The sequence below is a fragment of the Argentina silus genome, assembly GCF_951799395.1.
Source record: "Argentina silus genome assembly, chromosome: 18".
NCBI lineage: Eukaryota > Metazoa > Chordata > Actinopteri > Argentiniformes > Argentinidae > Argentina > Argentina silus.
In genome coordinates this window covers 4,496,924-4,516,831 of record NC_139672.1, presented here as the reverse complement: position 1 = coordinate 4,516,831, position 19,908 = coordinate 4,496,924, and the positions used below count along the sequence as shown (strand labels likewise).

Here is a 19,908-nt window from a genome sequence, read left to right as displayed (position 1 = left end):
ATTTGCCTCACATGATTTCAAACAAAAGAAAGTTTGATTCATTCACACCAAATTTGAAACAAATACTGTACAAAATAAAACATGAAAGTAAAACACAAGTTTTAAAGGAATATGAAGTCATTCAGGTTGGTGTACCGGCATTTGAGTCATTGCTAATCAAACCAATTGAGTAGATAACATTTTATTTGACAGTGCAACAGGTGCTTAGAGCCTCTACTCTCATCATACTTATCTACCAAGGCAATTATGTATTATATACAAATGCATAGAAATAGTATTCAAGCAATATTCTTTATCACAAGTTGATGCATAGAGTATCCAACACATTTAGTACATGTCTATGTCACAAAAAAACAAGTCATGCTCCCAGACAAGGTGCAGGTCAGTCAGAACGCTTGGATCATAGAATTAGAATGAGTAGAACAGACATGTCCTTTCAAATCAACATTCTAATTATATGGCTAGGACTAGAAAAGTAGGAAGCTGAGGACGACTCCATTTTACAATCATGTAGAAAAATAGTTGGGACATGAAAAGTAATTGTTGGCTAGTGATGACATCTTTTTCAAAGTATAATTTAAATGACAGGAGGATGAATCAAATCGAAGGTTAAACCCAGCAAATGAATTGTCTTCTGATCAAATCCAAGTTCAAATTGAACACTTTGGTAAATGAATACACAATTACATAAACAGAGATAAAGCTTAACTCTTTCAATGAATATGAGGTCATATTCCTGGTTGCCTATCATTTGTCTAAATTGTTGTGTATGCATGCAATGGGTACAGGTACAACATAGAAGTACATATTTGCCTGGTATGGTCACAAAGCACCAAGATGCTGTTGATGCAACTTGTTGCCTCATTTAATTTGTTGCCATTTTTAAGTCCATAACAGTGTTCAGTCAACTTCAGTGTTTTCAGTGGATGGATGTTTTCAGAATACACATTTAACTAACAGATTCAAATACTTCGGAAGGCAAAAGACAAGACCTGTCTTTGGCTTTGTTACAAGTATACTGTAGGCGTAGATCAATAATGGGCAAAATATGTTCCTGTACTTGTGACAGCCTACCTGTCCATAGGAGAGAAAAGAGAGGCCCTGCTTGTGGAACAGAGAGAGCAGGAATAGAGAGAGAGAGAGAGAGAGAGAGAGAGAGAGAGAGAGAGAGAGAGAGGGAATAGAGGGCTCATACAGTACACAGACAGAATGATAACGACGAGAACCATATTGTGCACAGAGAAAGGACAAGAAAGACCCTGCACCTCTGTACTACTAGTGCATAGCAACTAGAGCAGCATAGAAATATACCCACACACAATAGAAACGGCAGTCACTCGTGTATATAGGCATCCCTGTGACACTGTCTTACCTCACCATGCCTTCTGTGCCTGTCTCTATCCCTGTCCATGTCCCTGTCTCTGTCCATGTCCCTGTCTCTGTCTCTGTCCCTATCTCTTTCTCTTTCTCTTTCTCTGTCTCTTTCTCTGTCTCTGTCTCTGTCTCTGTCTCTGTCTCTGTCTCTGTCTCTCTCTCTGTCGTGGTCCCTGTCTCTGTCTCTGGACCCTTGGTAGTGGTAGTGGTTGTGGTGATTGTGGTTGTGATGGTGATCACGGTGTGTCCGTTGCTGGTTGGGTTGTCTGTGCTGCCTGTTGCGTTCGTTGTGCTCCAGCTCATAGTCCTCCCCTGGGTGGGGTTGGCTGTTGCCACGGTGATGGTGATGATGGTGGTGGTGGTTGCTGTTGTGATGCTGGTGGTTGTGATCCCTGTGGGACACCACCCCCCTGTGGTTGTAGCGCTCCTCCTCCACCTCCTCCTCCTCCTGCTCCTCAGGCAGGAGTCTGCGGCGAGGGTGGCCGTGGTCCCTAGCAGGCTGCATGTTCATGCCCACCCCCTGCTGCTGGGCCTGAGTATGATTGTGATGCTCTGTCCTGCGATGGTGGTGGTGGTGGTGGTGTGTGTGCTGGGGTCTCTTTGGTTCAGTCCTCAGGGGCCTCTCATCCTCCTCTCTCTGGCCCTCCTCAGCTCTCTGCTCCTGGGGTTGGGGCTGGGGCTGGGGCTGGGGCTGGGGCTGGGGCTGGGGCTGGGGCTGGGGCTGGGGTTGGGGTTGCTGCTGGTCAAGGTGGTTCTCGCGGGAACCCTTCCTCTTCGCTGCCGTCGTCTTCTTGCTTTTCTGTCCATCCTGGGATGAAAGTATACTATGTTATGTAACCTTACACACACACACACACACACACACACACACACACACACACACACACACACACACGAGCACACGCACACACCCATGCATGCCTGCACGCACACACACACACACACACGCACACACCCATGCATGCCCGCATGCACTCACACACACACACACACACACGCACGCATCCATGCACGCGCACACACACGCACACACAAAGGGACCTAATTGAACAACAAATAGTGCTAAAAACACTTGTACTGCAACTGTCCTACAGCAGCGGTGTGGGGATGACTCAGCTCGTCGTGGATCCTGTCTCACTCACCAGCGGTAACTGCTACCTCACTGCTACCTCTGGAAATGGTCCAGAGGGGTGTTAGTGGAGAGGAATGGGGAGAAATGAAAAATGTCACATGGTAGAAAATGAAATGGATCTTTATATATATATATATATATATATATATATATATATGTAGATATATACACACCCTATACAGTATATACTGTATATATACTGTATACTGTATATACAGTCTATATATCTGGGGAGGCTGGTGGAGGTAGTAATCGGAGTTCAACCACATGCTTGATACTATTCCTAAATCCATGCCATGCATTACAATGAGCCCGTCCTCAGATTTCTACCTCCACTAATATATACAGTATATACAGTGCCCTGTGTAAGTAATGGTACAGTGAAGCATTTTTGCTTCTTTCGGCTATACACTCCAAATGTTTCATCAACAATTACGATGAGGTTAAAGTAGAGATTCTCAGCTTTTATTTGATGATTATTGGTGTACATATTGGTTTCACCATTCAGAAATTACCGCTTTTTATGCATAGTCCCGCTATTTCAGGGCACTCAAAAATAACGGACCTAATTAAGTACTCATGTTTAGTATTTGGTGGACAATCCTTTGCATGCAATAACTGCCTGAAGTCTGCGAGCCATTGACCCCATCAGACGCCGAGTATCTTGTCTGGTGATGCTGTACTGCAGCCATCTTCAGTTGTTGTTTGTTTTGATGTCTTTTTGCCTAACATCTTATCATCAGGAAATTAGATGCACGTTTAATTGGATTTAAATCTGAAGATTGACTTGGCCAGTCAATACCTTTACACTTTTTAGCCCTGAAAAAGTCCCTAGTTGCTATGGCAGTATGGTTTGAGTCATTGTTTTACTGTATGATGTGGCGCCATCCAATGAATTAGCAAGCATTTGCTTGCACTCGAGCAGACAAGATGTTTCTGTACACTTCAGAATTCATTCTGCTGCTGCCGTCAGCAGTTACAATCATCATCAATCAGCAATTATGACAAGTTAGCAAGTGTTCTAGTGGGAGCTATACAGTACATGCCCAAACCTAACACGCTGTAAAGCTTGGGCAGATCCTTTTTTCTCCAAAATTTCCTCTTGCAATCACTTTAGTCCATGATAATATTCATCGTATCTGTCCACAATACCTTTTTCCAGACCTCTGCAGGCTCTTTAGGTACTATTTTGCAAACTGTAACCTGGCCATCCTTTTTGAAGATAACTTGTGGTATGAACCAGTGAAGCGTCTGTAGTTTGGCTGGTGACGTATTCTGCGGATGGTAGTCTCTGACACATGGAGGGTTTTGCTGATCTGTGGGACAATTGTTTTGGGGGTTTTCTTAATTAAGGGGAGCAATCTTCGGTCATCCACTGTGGCAGTCTTCCTTGGCCTACCAGACAGTTTTCAATTGCTGAGCTCACCAGTGCTTTTGTTTCTTTTTAATGATGTTCCAAACTGTTGATTTTGGCAGGCCTAAAGTTTTGGCTATGTTTCTGATTTTCTGATTTTCATCCTAATAATAGCTTCCTTGACTTTCATTAACACCTCTTTGGTCCTCATGTTGACAGACACCAATAGCAAACTCCAAAGGCAAATCCAAAGCTTAGAATCAATACTACACATTGACAGCTGTCTTATGCCTACACAATTGATGTGACGGAACACACCTGACTTACCAGAAACCTGTCAAGCCAATTGTCCCATTACTTTTAGGTACCCTAAAATAGGGGAACTATGCATAAAAAGTGTTGTAATTTCTGAATAGTGAAACCAATATGTACACAAATACCATCAAATAAAAGCTGAGAATCTCTACTCAAACCTTATAGTAATTGTTTGATTTAAAATCCAAGAGCCAAAAGAATAAATAATGCTTTACTTATGCAATGCACTGTATATATACATATATTATATATATAAAATACATATTTATATATATATACATATATACATATACACACACACACACACACACACACACACACACACACACACACACACACACACACACACACGTATATATATATATATATATATATATATATATATATGATGCTGTTAGTGAAGAGAAGCATGCATTACTGCTGTTAGTGAAGAGAAGCATGCATTACTGCTGTTAGTGTAGAGAAGCATGCGTTTTCTGTCAGCTCTGCCATCTATCAATGATAGCATTTACTATCGCTGGGAGGATCTACTGCATGAAGCTGCCATAAGATAATGTAGCCTTTTCTCTGTAAATGTATGAGGCAAACATACTTCTTTTGGCAACCTCCAAATGACATGGAAAAAAAGGCAGTGGCTACAGGTACAAACGTGTATTGGAATTGCAATAGGCTGCTCGTCCAGTTAGACTAAAGCTTATCTCTTACCCCAACCTCACCCCAACCTCAACCATAACCATAACCAATTGTAAATCTATAACTTACCATAACCGTAACCCTAGACATAACCATGTCCTTACCGTACAGTAAGTGTCTTCTTTGCTGAACTCTACCTTAACTTAACTCTACCTCTACCTTAACTCTAACCCTCAACCAAGCCTAGGAAAGGAAAGGATTTGATCCGCAGCTAACTAACCTAGCATGAATATCTCATTGCATTAGCTACTGCGCCACTAAAGCCACACCTTTATACTGAAAATGTGTTGTTAATGAAGGAAGTATCAGCATAGTAACTACCGGAGCCATAGAGGTGATTATCAGGGCACGTGTCCGTGCCTGTAGCCACTATGAAAAATGAAATACATTAGAGATGAGTTAATGGCACATGAAGTTAACAGAAAACATCTGTCTCTGACTCTATCCGTCTGTCTGTCTGTAACTCTACCTGTCGATAACTATATCTGTCTGTGTCAGTTCCTGTAGCTGTCTGTCTCTGTGTCAGTTCCTGTAGCTGTCTGTCTCTGTGTCAGTTCCTGTACCTGTCTGTCTCTGTGTCAGTTCCTGTACCTGTCTGTCTCTGTGTCAGTTCCTATACCTTTCTGTGTCAGTTCCTGTACCTGTCTGTCTCTGTGTCAGTTCCTGTACCTGTCTGTCTCTGTGTCAGTTCCTATACCTTTCTGTGTCAGTTCCTGTACCTGTCTGTCTCTGTGTCAGTTCCTATACCCCTGTCTGTGTCTGTGTCAGCTCCTGTACCTGCATCAGCTCCTATACTGTACCTTTGCAGAAGCAGGGCTGGCGGGTAAGGTATTCTCTGCCAGCTGCATCACCATGGGGTTGGCTGGCTCCGCCTCAGGTGGGTGGGTGGCTCTCCAGTACGCCTCCAGATAGTCTGCAATGTGCTCACAGGCATCTGTCAGCTGGTTCTCATCCAAGATGACGTCAAACATCTCCTGCAGAGGGGAGACTATGGCGTCAGAGACCAGGTAAAAAGGTACAGGACTGGTCAGAGACTTGAGACACAATCTGTGTCATCGCCTGCTTTTCCAGTCCGCTTAGACGCTGAAGACAGGGGGGAGGAGGACTGTAAAAATAACGCTCTCCTGATAATCAGATCAAGCAAGTCTCTGATTAGGTCCTGGAGCAAGATTCAGATAAGAAGATGCAAGGAAATAAGGTCACCTCGGAAAGGACACCCAAGTGCAGTGTTTGAGTAGACACTGCTTAGAGAGGGGGTTGTGGATACACGTATAAGCAGAAATCTCATATTTTCTGCCACCCGAGTGACATCAATAGTGTAAGCTAACAAAATGCCTATTCTAGACATTTCAAGGGCATACAATATAGGGGGAAGAACTTCACAGGCTGCGGAACAGTTAGATAATGGAAGAGGTAGCAATATTACTATTACTCAATAGGGCTGATACCTAATAGTCAATAACTAATAACAAAAAGTATCTACACGGTATGTCGTGTTTGGGGATCATGACTACAATTTGACTAAATGGTGACCTGTATAGTAAAACATAAGCAAGTACTTTGATACAGTACAGGGACGTAGACATGGTTCTGCTCTCACCGGTGGACACTGGGCCAGTTTGTCCGCTGCCACAAGCTGGACATTGAGATGCTTGGTCTGAGACTTCCCCCTCGTCTTGATCAGTCTCGTTAACACCTGGACAGCAGCCATGAAGAGAGGGAGGGTGATGATGATGGGGAAAAGAGGAGCATATAATGTATAGTACACACTGTGTAGAACTGCTGCTGAGCTTTACTGCACCTTGGGGGAGGAGATCTTGACGTAGACGAGGATGGGGGCCAGGGAGGTCTTGGACAGCTGGATGGGGTGGTTGACAGTGTCTGCATCCAGCACCACCAGTTGTAGGCTCCGAGCCAGCTCAAAGATCCGTTCCACCTCCCCCTGGATCTGGGCTGCAGCAACATGGAGGAGGGGGTCACTGATACCTCCACGGTAATAACATGCTAATAAACCATCTATAGCCACATCAGCAACACACTGTACTGTACTGTACTGTCCAACCACCCATCAGCATTTTAATGGTAGGGAATAAAATAGTTATAAGCCATCCATAGTCACACATTAATGCACTGTACAATGATACATCTACCAGCATTCAGACCCAATTTCTAGAGCCTAGAGCCTAAAAACAGCACTGAGCAATTCTGTGTATCATCATTGTTATGAGGAGATTTGTACTGTGTCCTAATAAAACGTACATTTAACATTTATATTAGTTTGAAACATATGCAAATCTAAAATATGTGAATGCATTGACTCAAGACTACAAGAGCAATGGCATAGGGGTGGGGATGATGACAACCAAGCTCAACACTGACCTAACTCTACAACGCCAACCCCCTGCCGCCCCCCCCCCCCCACCACCACCACCACAACATTGGCTTGTGCTGTGTTTCGTTCTTCCAAATCAATGCAGTCTAACTTCTTCTGATGGTAGTGAGAAGAGCAAGCCAAAGCCCATATAACATGTGCATATAACAATAACAATAACATAGCAACAATAGCATCACAAGCTACACAGTCAAGGCAGTCAATAGGGTTTCTCAACAACAGGACAGTAGCTCTTTGCACATAAATGAGGAACAGGGAGGAATGTGGAGCGTCAAACACAGGTGAGCTACCGATGTTTCATTCATACATACCCGCGACGTCTGGGATAAGACAGCAATGAGAGAGACAGAGTGGAGAGAGCCAGGTAAATCACATCCCCCATGACTGGGCACTGACCCCCCCCTGACCCCAGACTATTAGAAAAAAAGGTTCTACATCAGGGGAGGCTGGTGGAGGTAGAAATTGGAGGACATTGTAATGCATGGATTGGATTGTGTTTGATACCATTCTTCATTCCATTCCATGCATTACAATTAGACTTCCTCCAAACGTCTACCTTCACCAGCGTGTCCCTGTCATGCTGCATCTCAAATGGCATCCGATTACTCATATTGTGCACTACTTTTGACCAGAAAGGTCAAAGGTAGTCCACTTAATTGGGAATGGGGTGTCATTTCAGATTTAGACTAGTACTTCACTTTCAGAGAAAGAGTACTTCTGTTTCACTGGAATTCTGTTACACTGTTAAGCTGGTGTTTGATTGAATTATGGTGAGTAAAGATCTATATGTTGACCAGGCTGGTTATGACTCCTCCTCCATAGCATCCAGTCAAGGACTGTGATTGTAGCTCCTATGAGAAAGCTTCTCAGCCCTTACCTAGATTGGAGCGGGTGTTGGAGCGATCCATTAAAGCTTTTTTGCCAGGGTTGTTGAGTATGGATCGTTTTGCAAGAGAGATGTCTGCAGCGACACGAGTAATTGTTATTCTGAAGAAGAAAAAAAACACAAAACAATTCTACAGCTTCATATCACATTTTAATATCTGTATGATGTGCAGTATATGCAGTAGAAAGACCCAAAGAACTCACCTCCCATCAAATCTATGTTTTAAAAAGTCGAAGAGTGCTTTTTGCATCATATCTGTCACCTAGAACCCAAAGAAATGCCTGTTATTGTGACAGTTCAAGTCTTTGTAAAAAATCACCAGCTGCTTTTTGTGTTTTAAACAAACATTCATTTTGACACAAAGCTTGATTAGGGCAATGCAAGGCATACAATCTAATATGCTTTAGGACAACTGTGTGCACTGTTTAACAAAATGACATCACCCCAGTAACAAATAAAAAAGCCTTTATTTCCCCCAGTAAGGATAACAAGTCCAACAACCCTAGACTTTGTCCCCTACACAGACGGACCATATTTCACTTCATCCTTTAGGATGTATAAGTGCCAGCCAGTTCAGGTCAAGTCATGTGACCCATGTTATCTCCTCAGCAGAGACTCTGCTTGCACATGGATGTGTGTTCAAACTACTTACCTCTAAGCCCTTCAGAGACGGCCCCATCAGCACTACAGGACGCATGGTAGGAACCACGTCATACGAGCTAACCTGCTCCCCCTAAACCATCCAGGACACACAAACAGCCTTGTGATTGGTTCATGGCTCAAAAGCATACAGTATAGTGCAGGACAAGCTTGATATGGATCCACAATATGAGGATTTTGAAGAACTACACAAATGTGAGTGAGTATCATAATATTCCATGCAATGGCAGAGTTACTAAGGGTAAGAAGCAGTGGTCAAGCAGATGAGGACACACACACACACACACACACACACACACACACACACACACACACACAGACACACACACACACACACACACACACACACACACACACACACTTACCGATTTCTTTTTTGCCTGTGCAACTGCGGGAGGGACAAGAAAATAATTATAAGAGAAAGTGTACAGTATACGCATGATGGGACATGACTAATACAAGTGACTACGAACCTGTTGAGGGAGGGGTGTACTTCTTTGCGTTTAGGTCCGTAGCAACCGCTGCTTTGCTGAAAAAATGAAGAAGATTGTAACAGTAATCAGTAATGGACAATAAGCAAAGCCAGTACGCAAAAGGGGGTAACTCTTTAACATTTAACAAGTAAAATATATATTTTTTTACATTTAAATGTGTGTTTGATACCATTCCTCATTCAGTTCCATGCATTACATTGAAGGGCGTCATTCTACCTCCACCACCAACCTCCCCTGATTTATAAAGTATCAATGTAGGCCTTATAAAGGTCTTATGAAGGCTTTATTAACAGTATATAACACATCCCTCCGTAAAAGTGTGATGAGTGATGAGCAGGAGAGGGTATACCTAGCTAAGGCCTTGGCAGCTTTCCTGGCCTGGACTTCTCTCCTAATAAGGATCATCTCCAGGTTCACTGGACTAGGGATGAAGCCCACCACACCCTCCTCCTTCACCGGCCGCCCGATCCACCAGTCATTATTAAATTTCTGTCAGACATAAGGCAAAGTCATCATCATCATCATCATCATCACTGTTGTTGTCATTATTAACATCATCATCATCAGCTGTGATACTTCCAGTACGGTGTTCAATACCAGGTAAACATCCAATCACATCAAGTAAGTAGAGTGTACCGCAAACTCTGACCTCTTTGACGTGTAGGAAGTCCCTGGCCTCGAAGGTGACTGCATGGCCGGGCACAGGGATGTTGTCGTCGTCCGCAGGGGTGTAGGAGAAGTTACAGCGCACAGCGAACGCCACAGGCTTGAACTAAGGACGGAGAGAAGAGAAGAGAAGAGAAGAGAAGAGAAGAGAAGAGAAGAGAAGAGAAGAGAAGAGAGAAGAGGAGGGGAGGGGAGGGGAGGGGAGGGGAGGAGAAGGGAGGGGAGAAGAGAAGAGAAGAGAAGAGAAGAGAAGAGGAGAGGAGAGGAGAGGAGAGGAGAGGAGAGGAGAGGAGAGGAGAGGAGAGGAGAGGAGAGGAGAGGAGAGGAGAGGAGAGGAGAGGAGAGAAGCGAAGAGAAGAGAAGAGGAGAGGAGAGGAGAGGAGAGGAGAGGAGAGGAGAGGAGAGGAGAGGAGAGGAGAGGAGAGGAGAGGAGAGAAGAGAAGAGAAGAGAAGAGAAGAGAAGAGAAGAGAAGAGAAGAGAAGAGAAGAGAAGAGGAAGGTTCCATTTGAGAGAAGGGTGGGTTGAGTCAAGGTCGCCCATCTGATAAAGTGCATGTAATACTGCACAAGGCCTCTCAGTCAATTGATGTTTCAACACACTGTCAAGTGCTAAAACAGATAGCCTTATACATAATACATTATCTATATACAGGGCCATGTGTTGTCATTATATGCCTATTCAATAACAAAATGGGACAGGCCAATCATTTGTTGTGTCGCATTGTTGTGTATGCATGTGTACAGTAAGTCTGCTTGACAGACAGGGCTCTTTCAGCCGTCCTAGACAGGAGCGCTCACACAGAAACTGTGCTGATGCCAGCATTTGAGCATGAACACATGAGCCAGACAGACAGCCCTAGAGCAGACGCTAATAATAACCATCATTTAGAAAAGTCTTAATCTAACACAGGATACACCCCCCGCCCATGAAATGAATGTCCTTTCAAAGGATTGAGTAGTGTCCAGTGCAGACAAATTTGACTCTGAGTGTTCTGTGTGTGTGTGTGTGTGTGTGTGTGTGTGTGTGTGTGTGTGTGTGTGTGTGTGTGTGTTTCTAATGATGGACCATGTACAGTAGGAGCTTAGATATGCCAGAGGGGTCCCGTAGAAACAAAGGTGTTATGCAATGATGATATATTTATGACACACACACACACACACGCATGCACGCATGCGTACGCACACACACTCGTGTGTGTGTATTATGGTGATGCACCATTTGTGAGAGCCTCAAAATGCCACGGTATGAGTAATGACCTTAAATCATTCATAAGGAGATCCCCCTAGATAGAGATGTGAAGCTGTTTAAATGAGGAGCATATGGGATATTAACTTAAATCAGGTTTTTGGGCAATTTTGCCGTCCATAAAGAAGAAAGAGTTAGGAATTAGGAATTACATAATCTTTCATGACTAGAATCTGTATCTACAACCATCCACAGTTCACAAATCATCTGGGTGATTTATTTCCTGACAATATTCATGTACCCCAATAACACACGGGTGATTTGACTGTGTGTGAAATTCAGAAGCAATGTCATAAAGTGATTCCTCTGAGTTAAGGGTCCAGAGATAAAAGTGTTAATCCCATCTGAGGCAAAGTTGAAAGTCAGCAATATGCCAATCAAGCTGCTAATTGCTCCAGTTTTGAACCTTTGGCTCTGTGGGAGTCCCAGGAGAGTCAGCAGGTCAGACTACAGGGACGTCAGAGTCTGTTCAGAGCATCCATTACAGAACCCCACTGGGAAGATATCAACGGCGTGTGAGAGGATTTAATTCAATTTTCAGTAGGGAGCAACTTGCGCAGACGAGGGCGAACAGTGACAGTGTATTGTACTGTAACTATACCAGAGTGCAACAGTGAGAGGACAGGTTGCTGGAGGGAGTACCTTGGCCTTTTCCAACTGCACCTGGGCGTTCCTTTCCTCCGCAACATCAGAGTCCTGACGGTCCGAACCCTGAGGGAGGGAGAGAGGGAGAGAGAGAGAGAGAGAGAGAGAGAGAGAGAGTGAGTGAGTGAGTGAGTGAGCGAGAGAGAGAGAGAGAGAGAGAGAGAGAGAGAGAGAGAGAGAGAGAGAGAGAGTGAGTGAGCGAGAGAGAGAGGGGGGGAGAGAGAGAGAGAGAGAGAGAGAAAGATAGAAGTAAGTAAGTCATATAATTTGAAAACAATTCCTGTTAACATGCTACAGTAACTCTCACCATCAGTTATGAAACACATCCTAGTGATAAACCCAGAGGAAGATATCAACCCCTTATGATTCCTCCAGAATGGCATATTGGGCATTAAAAAAGGTTTAAGAACCTGTTTCCTACTGTCACTATAGTAGTCGGTGACACTAAAGTCTAACCAACCAAGCTGTCCTTTACACAAGAGCATGACATACAGAATAGATGGGATGCGGTGCATTGGATTCCTGTCCTCTTGGGACACTCATGTTCATGTGAGTTTGATTCTTGTCCTCTTGGGACACTCAGGTTTACGTGCCATGTGTCCTCATGATTACATTGTCCCCTCAAAGACACGGTAATGAATGCCCTCTGTGTCATACCCCGGAGGTGGCGCAGCCCCCGAGCCAGTCTGGCGCTCTGACACATCCCAATGTCACAAATCAACCCACATTCAGACTCCCTCGGAGCAGGAGTGGAGGAGGAGGAGGAGGAGGAGGAGGAGGAAGACATTTTATTACAGTACCACGCTGTAATAAGGAAGTAAAACAAAAAGTCCTTGGTAGGGTCATTATGGCTCAGTCAAAACAATGCTCCCATGAGAGCAATTCATGTAACTAGTTAACCTTCAACATAAAAGCAATTCATGATCTGTTGTTGGATTTCTCTCTCTGATACTACAGAATCTCACTCACTTTCTCTCTCTCTCTCTCTCTCTCTCTCATCCACTCACTCTCTCGCTCCCCCTCTCTCTCTCTCTGTTATTCCAAATGAGTGCCCACTGTATTCTGCCAGTGATGTTCCTTTGACAGTTGGTGTGACAATGATGGATTACAACATGAAAAAACTAGACCAGTAGTTGGGTCTAGTATACTGGGTTTCACATCAACTCAGAAAGTAGGAGAGCAAACAGTAGAGTAAATGTCTTTGTACTGAGGAGATGTGGCCGCAGGGTAGACGCTTATGTGAGAGAAGAGTTGCTTGTGTCTGGAAGAAAGAGGAGACAGGGGGAAAGACCAGGGGAGAATGGGAAGAGAGTGGAAATAGGGAGCAAGTGCGATCAAGAGCAGGTGAAGGAAGGAAGTAGAAAGGCGTGAGGATTTGAATGGGGGAGAGAGAAACTGGAAGATTGAAGCGTAGAATAAACCAAGGCACTTAAAATATACTCAAAGGTTGTAGGTACGTATGCTATGGCTGAGAGTCAGAGTAGGAGGAAGGAAACTCACAACACCAGTGTGTTTGATACCATTCCTCATTCCATTCCACGCATTGCAATGATGTCTGTCCTCAGAGGTGTCGCGGAAAAAGTTTTAAAAATTCCAATAGAACCTCATGCAGTAATTAGAATTGCCAGGTCTCCCAAACAGAAGGAGTGGCAGGAAGGAGGAGGCAGGTGTCTCTGTCCTCCCCTGGGCAGCAGAGTAATGCACAGGCGCTTGTTGTTGTTTACCCATGCCTGGCATGGACATCTGTTCTCTCAGCGCCAGCCTCCCTTGCAACTCAATGTCACACAGCCAACAGTACAAAACGCCACCGGTGAATTATTAAACAATACCAGGCTGGTTACCGCCGGTGAGTTAGGGAGAGCTGTCTGTCAATGTGAGGGACGCAGGGCCCAGCACAACAAGCTGAGGAATATATTGCTGATTTTACAATACAGAACAAAAATGTACGACTGTGATTTGGTGTTTGCTAATATCTGTGGAGGCGCGCGGGCGTGTTTGATACCATTCCTCATTCCATTCCATGGATTACAATGAGCTGTCCTCCGATTTCTACCTCCACCAGCCTCCCTCCTGTTAGTATGGGGACATACTGAGAGAGGCTGATTGGACACTATGTCAACCCAGCAAAACCAATGTGTGCACTCTTTCATCGCATTGTAAATATTGCGACAACTTACTTTTGGACCATTTTGCTCATAATAATTGTGTCAGTGATTCATGTTCGGGCTGCTTTTGTATGTACTGAAAGTAAATGGCTTTTTATAGTGCCAATGGTCGTCAGTGTTAGCACACAATGGAGAATAGGATATTTGGGTAAAGAACATCTCCCAATTTTGCTACTGTACTGGATATCTCTCTCTCTCTCTCATCAGCCTCCAGTGCGTCCCCTACCTCTCTGCCCATCCCTCACTTTCAATTCTTTCACCCTCTATCTGCCTCTTGCACTCTCTTTCTCTCTCTCCTGCAGGACAGTCTGTTGCATGTACACTGGTGAACCCATTCTCTGTCTCCCTCCCTTCCTCACTCCCTCCCTCCCTCACTCCCTCCCTCCCTCCCTCCTACCCCTGTCTCTTAGGACAGCCTGTTGGAGGCACACTGACACATTAATGTGATTACGTGACGTGGGACTGAGTGAAGGCGGAGGCGGCGGGCGGGTGAGTGAGTGAGTGAGTCAGGCCCATCACTGCCCTGTTAAAAGTCCCTCCGGGACGGGATCAGCGCCTCAAGGTGACTCCTCCACACTCAAAAGCGTTTACACAGCTGTTTCAGCACGCGCCGCCGCCGTCGCCAGGACTCCACATTAGAAAAGAGCCGCTGATTGGGGAGATAGAGGAGATGGACTCCATCACCCCCCCCCCCCCCCCCTCCTCCTCCCCCTCACGAAGTAAGATATCAAAGGGATTGTGCCACCTACAGTAGAGCCAGCTGGCCACGTTTACTGCACTGTAAGTCCCTGGAGGACAAACTCAGTCTGTGTCTTAAAGAGTGTTGACCTGAGTTAGAGTCAATGTACTGTACCTGGGGCTTACAGGAGCATAGTCTGATAGTCTCGTTCCCAGACACTTCCGCTGTGTGCAAATGAGGTTATGTCTGATAGGGCAAGGAGAATCAACAGCACACACAAGGGAGGCTGGTGGAGGTAGGAATTGGAGGACGGGCTCATTGTAATGCAATGGTATGGAATGAGGAATAGCATCAAACACATGCGAATTCATGAATTTGATGATTTATGAAAGGGGAATCACACAGAATCACCCATGTGGGAATAAAGATCCACTGCCTGATATTTTCAAATCGCTTTGATTCAGGGGAAAACTACTTGATAGCTCTTCGTCTGAAAAATGTACCATGAAGCCCTTTTAACAAACTAGCTAGTAGAATGCACCCTAAGCCATTGCGATGGTCAAAATATCGGAACCGTGTAGAGAACCAATGAAGAACGGAATCCAGAGATATTAAGCTAGCCCGAGGCTAGCACACATTGGGTTCAATCGATCTGCACTGCTACGTGGCTCCATGATGAGGCTCTGTATCTATAGGGAGCAGACTATATGTGATGTGCATAGCAGCTTGCTGTATGGAGCACCCACCAGCGATAGCGCGGGGAAACACAGACACAGCACATATGGGGAGACGTTTCCATGGAAACAATGCAAAGAAATATGCAGCCTAAGCACAAAATTGCTCCCATGATGAAATAGCCTACGTTCCCCCATTGTAACTTATGCTCTTGTGCGAGAAGAGAAGCTTACGAAAAACATCAAACAGTAATACTAGGCTTTGTACCACTATTGTGCAATACCTAGCCCAAAATACTCCAGCTACTATATTCGCCATACAAAAAGGTGTAAGTGCTTGTCAGCAGAGCCATCGTCCCCAGAGATCTAACCACTCAATACAGAGAGAAGTGTTCATTCTAACAGTAATTCAGCGCTACACCTAAATCAATGTGTACTCCTTGGAGGGACATGCTGACAGTAGTACAGCTACAGTACATCTCCATAGAGGATGTCACAATAATTAGGTCAGGTTGGCCCTGCACCCTAGTGCTAGCTTCCTCAGTCAGGGCACTCCAAGGGTAACTTGTAAGATGGACATGCACGCAAGCATGCAGGCATGCACACATGCACACACACACACACACACACACACACACACACACACACACATGCGCGCACATACACACGGACGCATGCACGTACACACGTACACACACACACACATTTCTGTATGTACACGTACACACACACACACACACACACACACACACACACACACACAAAGCATGCAGGCTTACCCTGAAAGCTACGTGCCTGCTTTTCACACACCTCAGACTCTTGTCCAGCATCACCACAGGGGATGAAGCATCCACGAGGAGAACAGTGAAAACTACTCTACCCACCACTGGCTGGCTGAGAGAGCTGTGCTTAGGCAGCTTGAGATGGAGGGGCGGTGGGCAGTGTGTGTACTGTATGTGATTGAGAGAGGGGAGGTTTAAGGTGTGTGTGTGTGTGTGTGTGTGTGTGTGTGTGTGTGTAAGAGAGCGAGCACGCACGTGAGAAAGAGAGAATACAGAATACCTCTGAGGACCAAGAGGCGGAACGGGGTGGGGGGGGTGTGGGGGTGTGGGAGCTCCTATCAAACATGAAAGTGTGAAAGAACAGCAAAGAAATGTGCTATTAACTTGCTGAAGGTAAAAAGGACAATTACAAGACGAGGTGGCCCAATTAATCATTAACTTCACGTTAAGAATTTTGGGAGTAATTATCCGAGAAGCACTTGTAATTGAAAACTGCTGAGATGTGTAGGCCTCCCACAAAGGAATCAAAAGTAACTTTCTAAACTCATTGAAAATTTGCTGGCGAGCCTAGACAGAGTTTTGCATCAAAAAGCACTAACGTGGCTTAGTTTGCCTTTAGAAAAGCCTTACACCAAAGCTTTCTGGGAATGTAGAGTAGGTCAGTGATCTAATTGAGACTAATTTCCTGTCTGCCCATAAACGAGCTTTGGCTGCCAGCCCAGGTGTTCACAATCTTTCTCATTCACGCCCAGCAATTGTTTAAAAGTGGCCTTCTAGTGACTAAACAATACAGTGTATCATCTCGACCTCTCTTTTCTCTTTGTTCAGACTAAAGTAATCAATCTTGTGCCTTGCTGCTATTTTTGTTATCAGTGTACCAATTTGCATGTGTTTTCTGTCCATCTCTTCCAGGTCCTGCTCCATCAGCTCTTCAGCCTCATCTGTCATGGGTAGCTGGCATCATGCCCCAAGCCCAATGCTGCCATGACACAGATATGGCCATTCTGGCACCTCACCGTGTAGTTTGGCATGCATGAGAGACCAGCCTCCACAGTTGCAGCTGAAAATGGCAGTTAAATATTTCGCGGCTTAAACGTAATTGACGTTGTGGTTTAAAGATATTATGGTATAGATTTTTATTGATAAAAGTGTAGCTTCAAATGTCTAGAATGATAAGAATTGCGATTTTTCAAACAAATATGTGGAATGTGTTTGTAACTCAATCACTCCAGTCCACAGAGCTCTACTGAGCTCACATGCTATATACACTGTTAGCTAAACAATACCTACAGTTATCCTCCACAGCTGCTCTCGTTAATGCCTATCCCAACAATACACATGCTAACTCCCCTGATCTCTTCTATAATATTGAAAGTGATCTCAGATCAGTGGAGGCTGGTGGAGGTAGAAATCGGAAGACAGGCTAATGAATGGAACTGAATGCAATGAATGGAACTGTCCTCCGATTTCTACCTCCACCAGCCTCCCGTGGCTTAGGTACGTCTGAGAGGACACACAATGGGGCACGCAGAAAAAAACTACATATTAAAAAACTGTATTGAAGAAAATAATGATCAAAGGAAGAGGGTTGTCACAGCTTACACTCTCATCTCACCCTCCCCCCCCCCCCCCCACCACCCCACCCCCCTCTCTCTGCCCTGGATTGCTCTTGGTCATGATTGTCTCTCAGTAAGGAGATTACGATAGCATGCGTCAATCCAGGATTTGGAGAGATTGAGACAAATGCAACCTCCTCTCATTCGGCTAACAATACTGGGTATTGCTGCCTGCGACCCGTGCTCTGCTGTAGGGTGGTCAAACACAAGACAGAAACAACACTGTACAATAAGTACATTAGTATAATAATATGTATGGATAGTATGTATCAATTTAATATTTGTCTAGGTGTGATGTACAGTATTTCACGTCAGTAGTGGTGGGTTGCTTTGCTTTGCACAGAGAGAATATGATAACCGGATACTGTATATTAAGGGCATGGAGAGGACTGCAAAGTTGCATTTTAAAAAAAATATATTTTAATATTTTTTTAATATGAAGTCTTTACTCATTCTTCTATCAAAACATTAAAATACAAGATTGAAGCTGCCAAAATAAAAACAAAATAAAATAAATAGCAAAGCAAATAATACATCTAATATGAACTACTTGTCCTTATCTTCAATTGCAACTTTCCAAATGCCTTGCTCCATTTCTTCTGGACAAGGAGAGAAGATATCTCGGCTAACAGCTTCTAAGAGGCTTTTCCTATTCTGGGTAACAAGCACTGGGCCATTCCTGCAGACGACAGTGGGCTAGGCCAACCCAGGAGAGCTTCTCTCTCTCTCTCTCTCTCTCTCTCTCTCTCTCTCTCTCTCTCTCTCTCATAGCAAGACATCATGCTGCACTGTCATTTTTTGTGGTTTTCAAGGTTTATCAAGTAGAAAAGCATAACATTTGGTACTCAAATTGCAGGCAACCTTTTAGGCTACAATATTGTTCAGCCTAGGGATTCCCTAGAATATTATAGGCTACCATGGTTGACTGAAACTATGCTATTGCTCGACTGTGTCAACTTTGTGGCAGGTGTAATACTTGCAATACATGCATACTTTAAGCAATACAATTGAAAAAACATGTGTTTTGGCCTACTCTCCTGGTTAAAGTAAAGAGCCTGCTTCCACTTCTTCTTTGATCAACAAATGTATCTAAAAGCTGGGGCCGGGTCAAACAGAGGTCATATGTTGTCTTATGTCATGTCATGTAGCCTTATTACCTGTATGTCAAAAACAAAACGTATGTATGATGTGGAGTGCAGTTTTCAGTCGGCTTATTCCTGTTAAGCTCATAAATATGCATATATGCAATATAAATACAATTGTAGCCTATATATTTGATTATCAACCACAAAAAGACTGTAAACCTAAACCTGTTTCCTAGAGACTCGTCCCATACAGTACGACACAGGCTTGTTGAAATAACTCAATCCTGCACACAACTCCTAAGTGTTGCAGTGCGATGGTGCAGAAGGGCCTCACACAGAGATTAACACTCGCGCAACAGATGGTACATCCTCCTATCCTTCCTGCTCATCAAAGACACACACACACACACACACACACACACACACACACACACACACACACACACACACACACACACACACACACACACACACACACACACACACACACACACTGAGGAGCTTGTATAGTTTACCTTTTTCTTGGGCGGCATTGCGGTTAAATGGGGTTGGCTTTGGTTGCTCCAAGGCTGTGATGGACAATATTAAATGTCCGATTGTTCTCCTGGCTGCAATAGTGCAAACATTGACCCATATGCCATGAGAAGGGCAAGAACTTTTCAAGCGATCACTAAGCAATATCCGAGAGAGCTTGTCATACGATGAAACGGCGACATTCGTTTCAGATTCAGGATCTTGCGCGCAACTATGCGAAATTTCCAAAGTCCCCGCGACAGGCAGCCTCGGCGAGGATGAGTGGCGTGTCACCGTTCACTTAAATCTGTATTATGAGTGTGTATGTAGTTACGCCTTCCCCTTCCCGAGCCTCGCGGCATTAAAGGCTTAATTCTCAGCGTGGCATCTGTTGCTCCGCACACCGGTCCTGACCCAAAGAAGCGCGCGCTGCCCTGACCAAAGCGGTGTTGAAGTCCTATCCTGTTCCATCCTCTCCAAGAGCGCACTGTTGTGCTGAGTCTGCAAAGAGTCATTTCTCATTTGTGTTTCAATGCT

At 44.5% G+C, this 19,908-nt stretch overlaps 1 protein-coding gene across 1 annotated transcript in view; it reads right to left on the bottom strand.

The window, feature by feature from the left end:
• Positions 1-1,331: 1,331 nt before the first annotated feature.
• cacnb2b (calcium channel, voltage-dependent, beta 2b) overlaps positions 1,332-19,908 on the bottom strand; it is a gene marked incomplete at its 5' end in the record, with an annotated part of 25,412 nt that continues 6,835 nt past the window's right edge. Inside the window, 12 exons of the mRNA XM_083690246.1 lie at positions 1,332-2,182; positions 5,669-5,842; positions 6,469-6,564; positions 6,670-6,821; positions 8,138-8,247; positions 8,350-8,408; positions 8,799-8,879; positions 9,172-9,194; positions 9,280-9,335; positions 9,650-9,789; positions 9,950-10,072; positions 11,855-11,923. Coding sequence (XP_083546372.1) covers positions 1,334-2,182; positions 5,669-5,842; positions 6,469-6,564; positions 6,670-6,821; positions 8,138-8,247; positions 8,350-8,408; positions 8,799-8,879; positions 9,172-9,194; positions 9,280-9,335; positions 9,650-9,789; positions 9,950-10,072; positions 11,855-11,923 — 1,932 coding nt within the window. The 3' untranslated portion in view covers positions 1,332-1,333. The remainder of the gene's footprint in view (positions 2,183-5,668; positions 5,843-6,468; positions 6,565-6,669; positions 6,822-8,137; positions 8,248-8,349; positions 8,409-8,798; positions 8,880-9,171; positions 9,195-9,279; positions 9,336-9,649; positions 9,790-9,949; positions 10,073-11,854; positions 11,924-19,908) is intronic.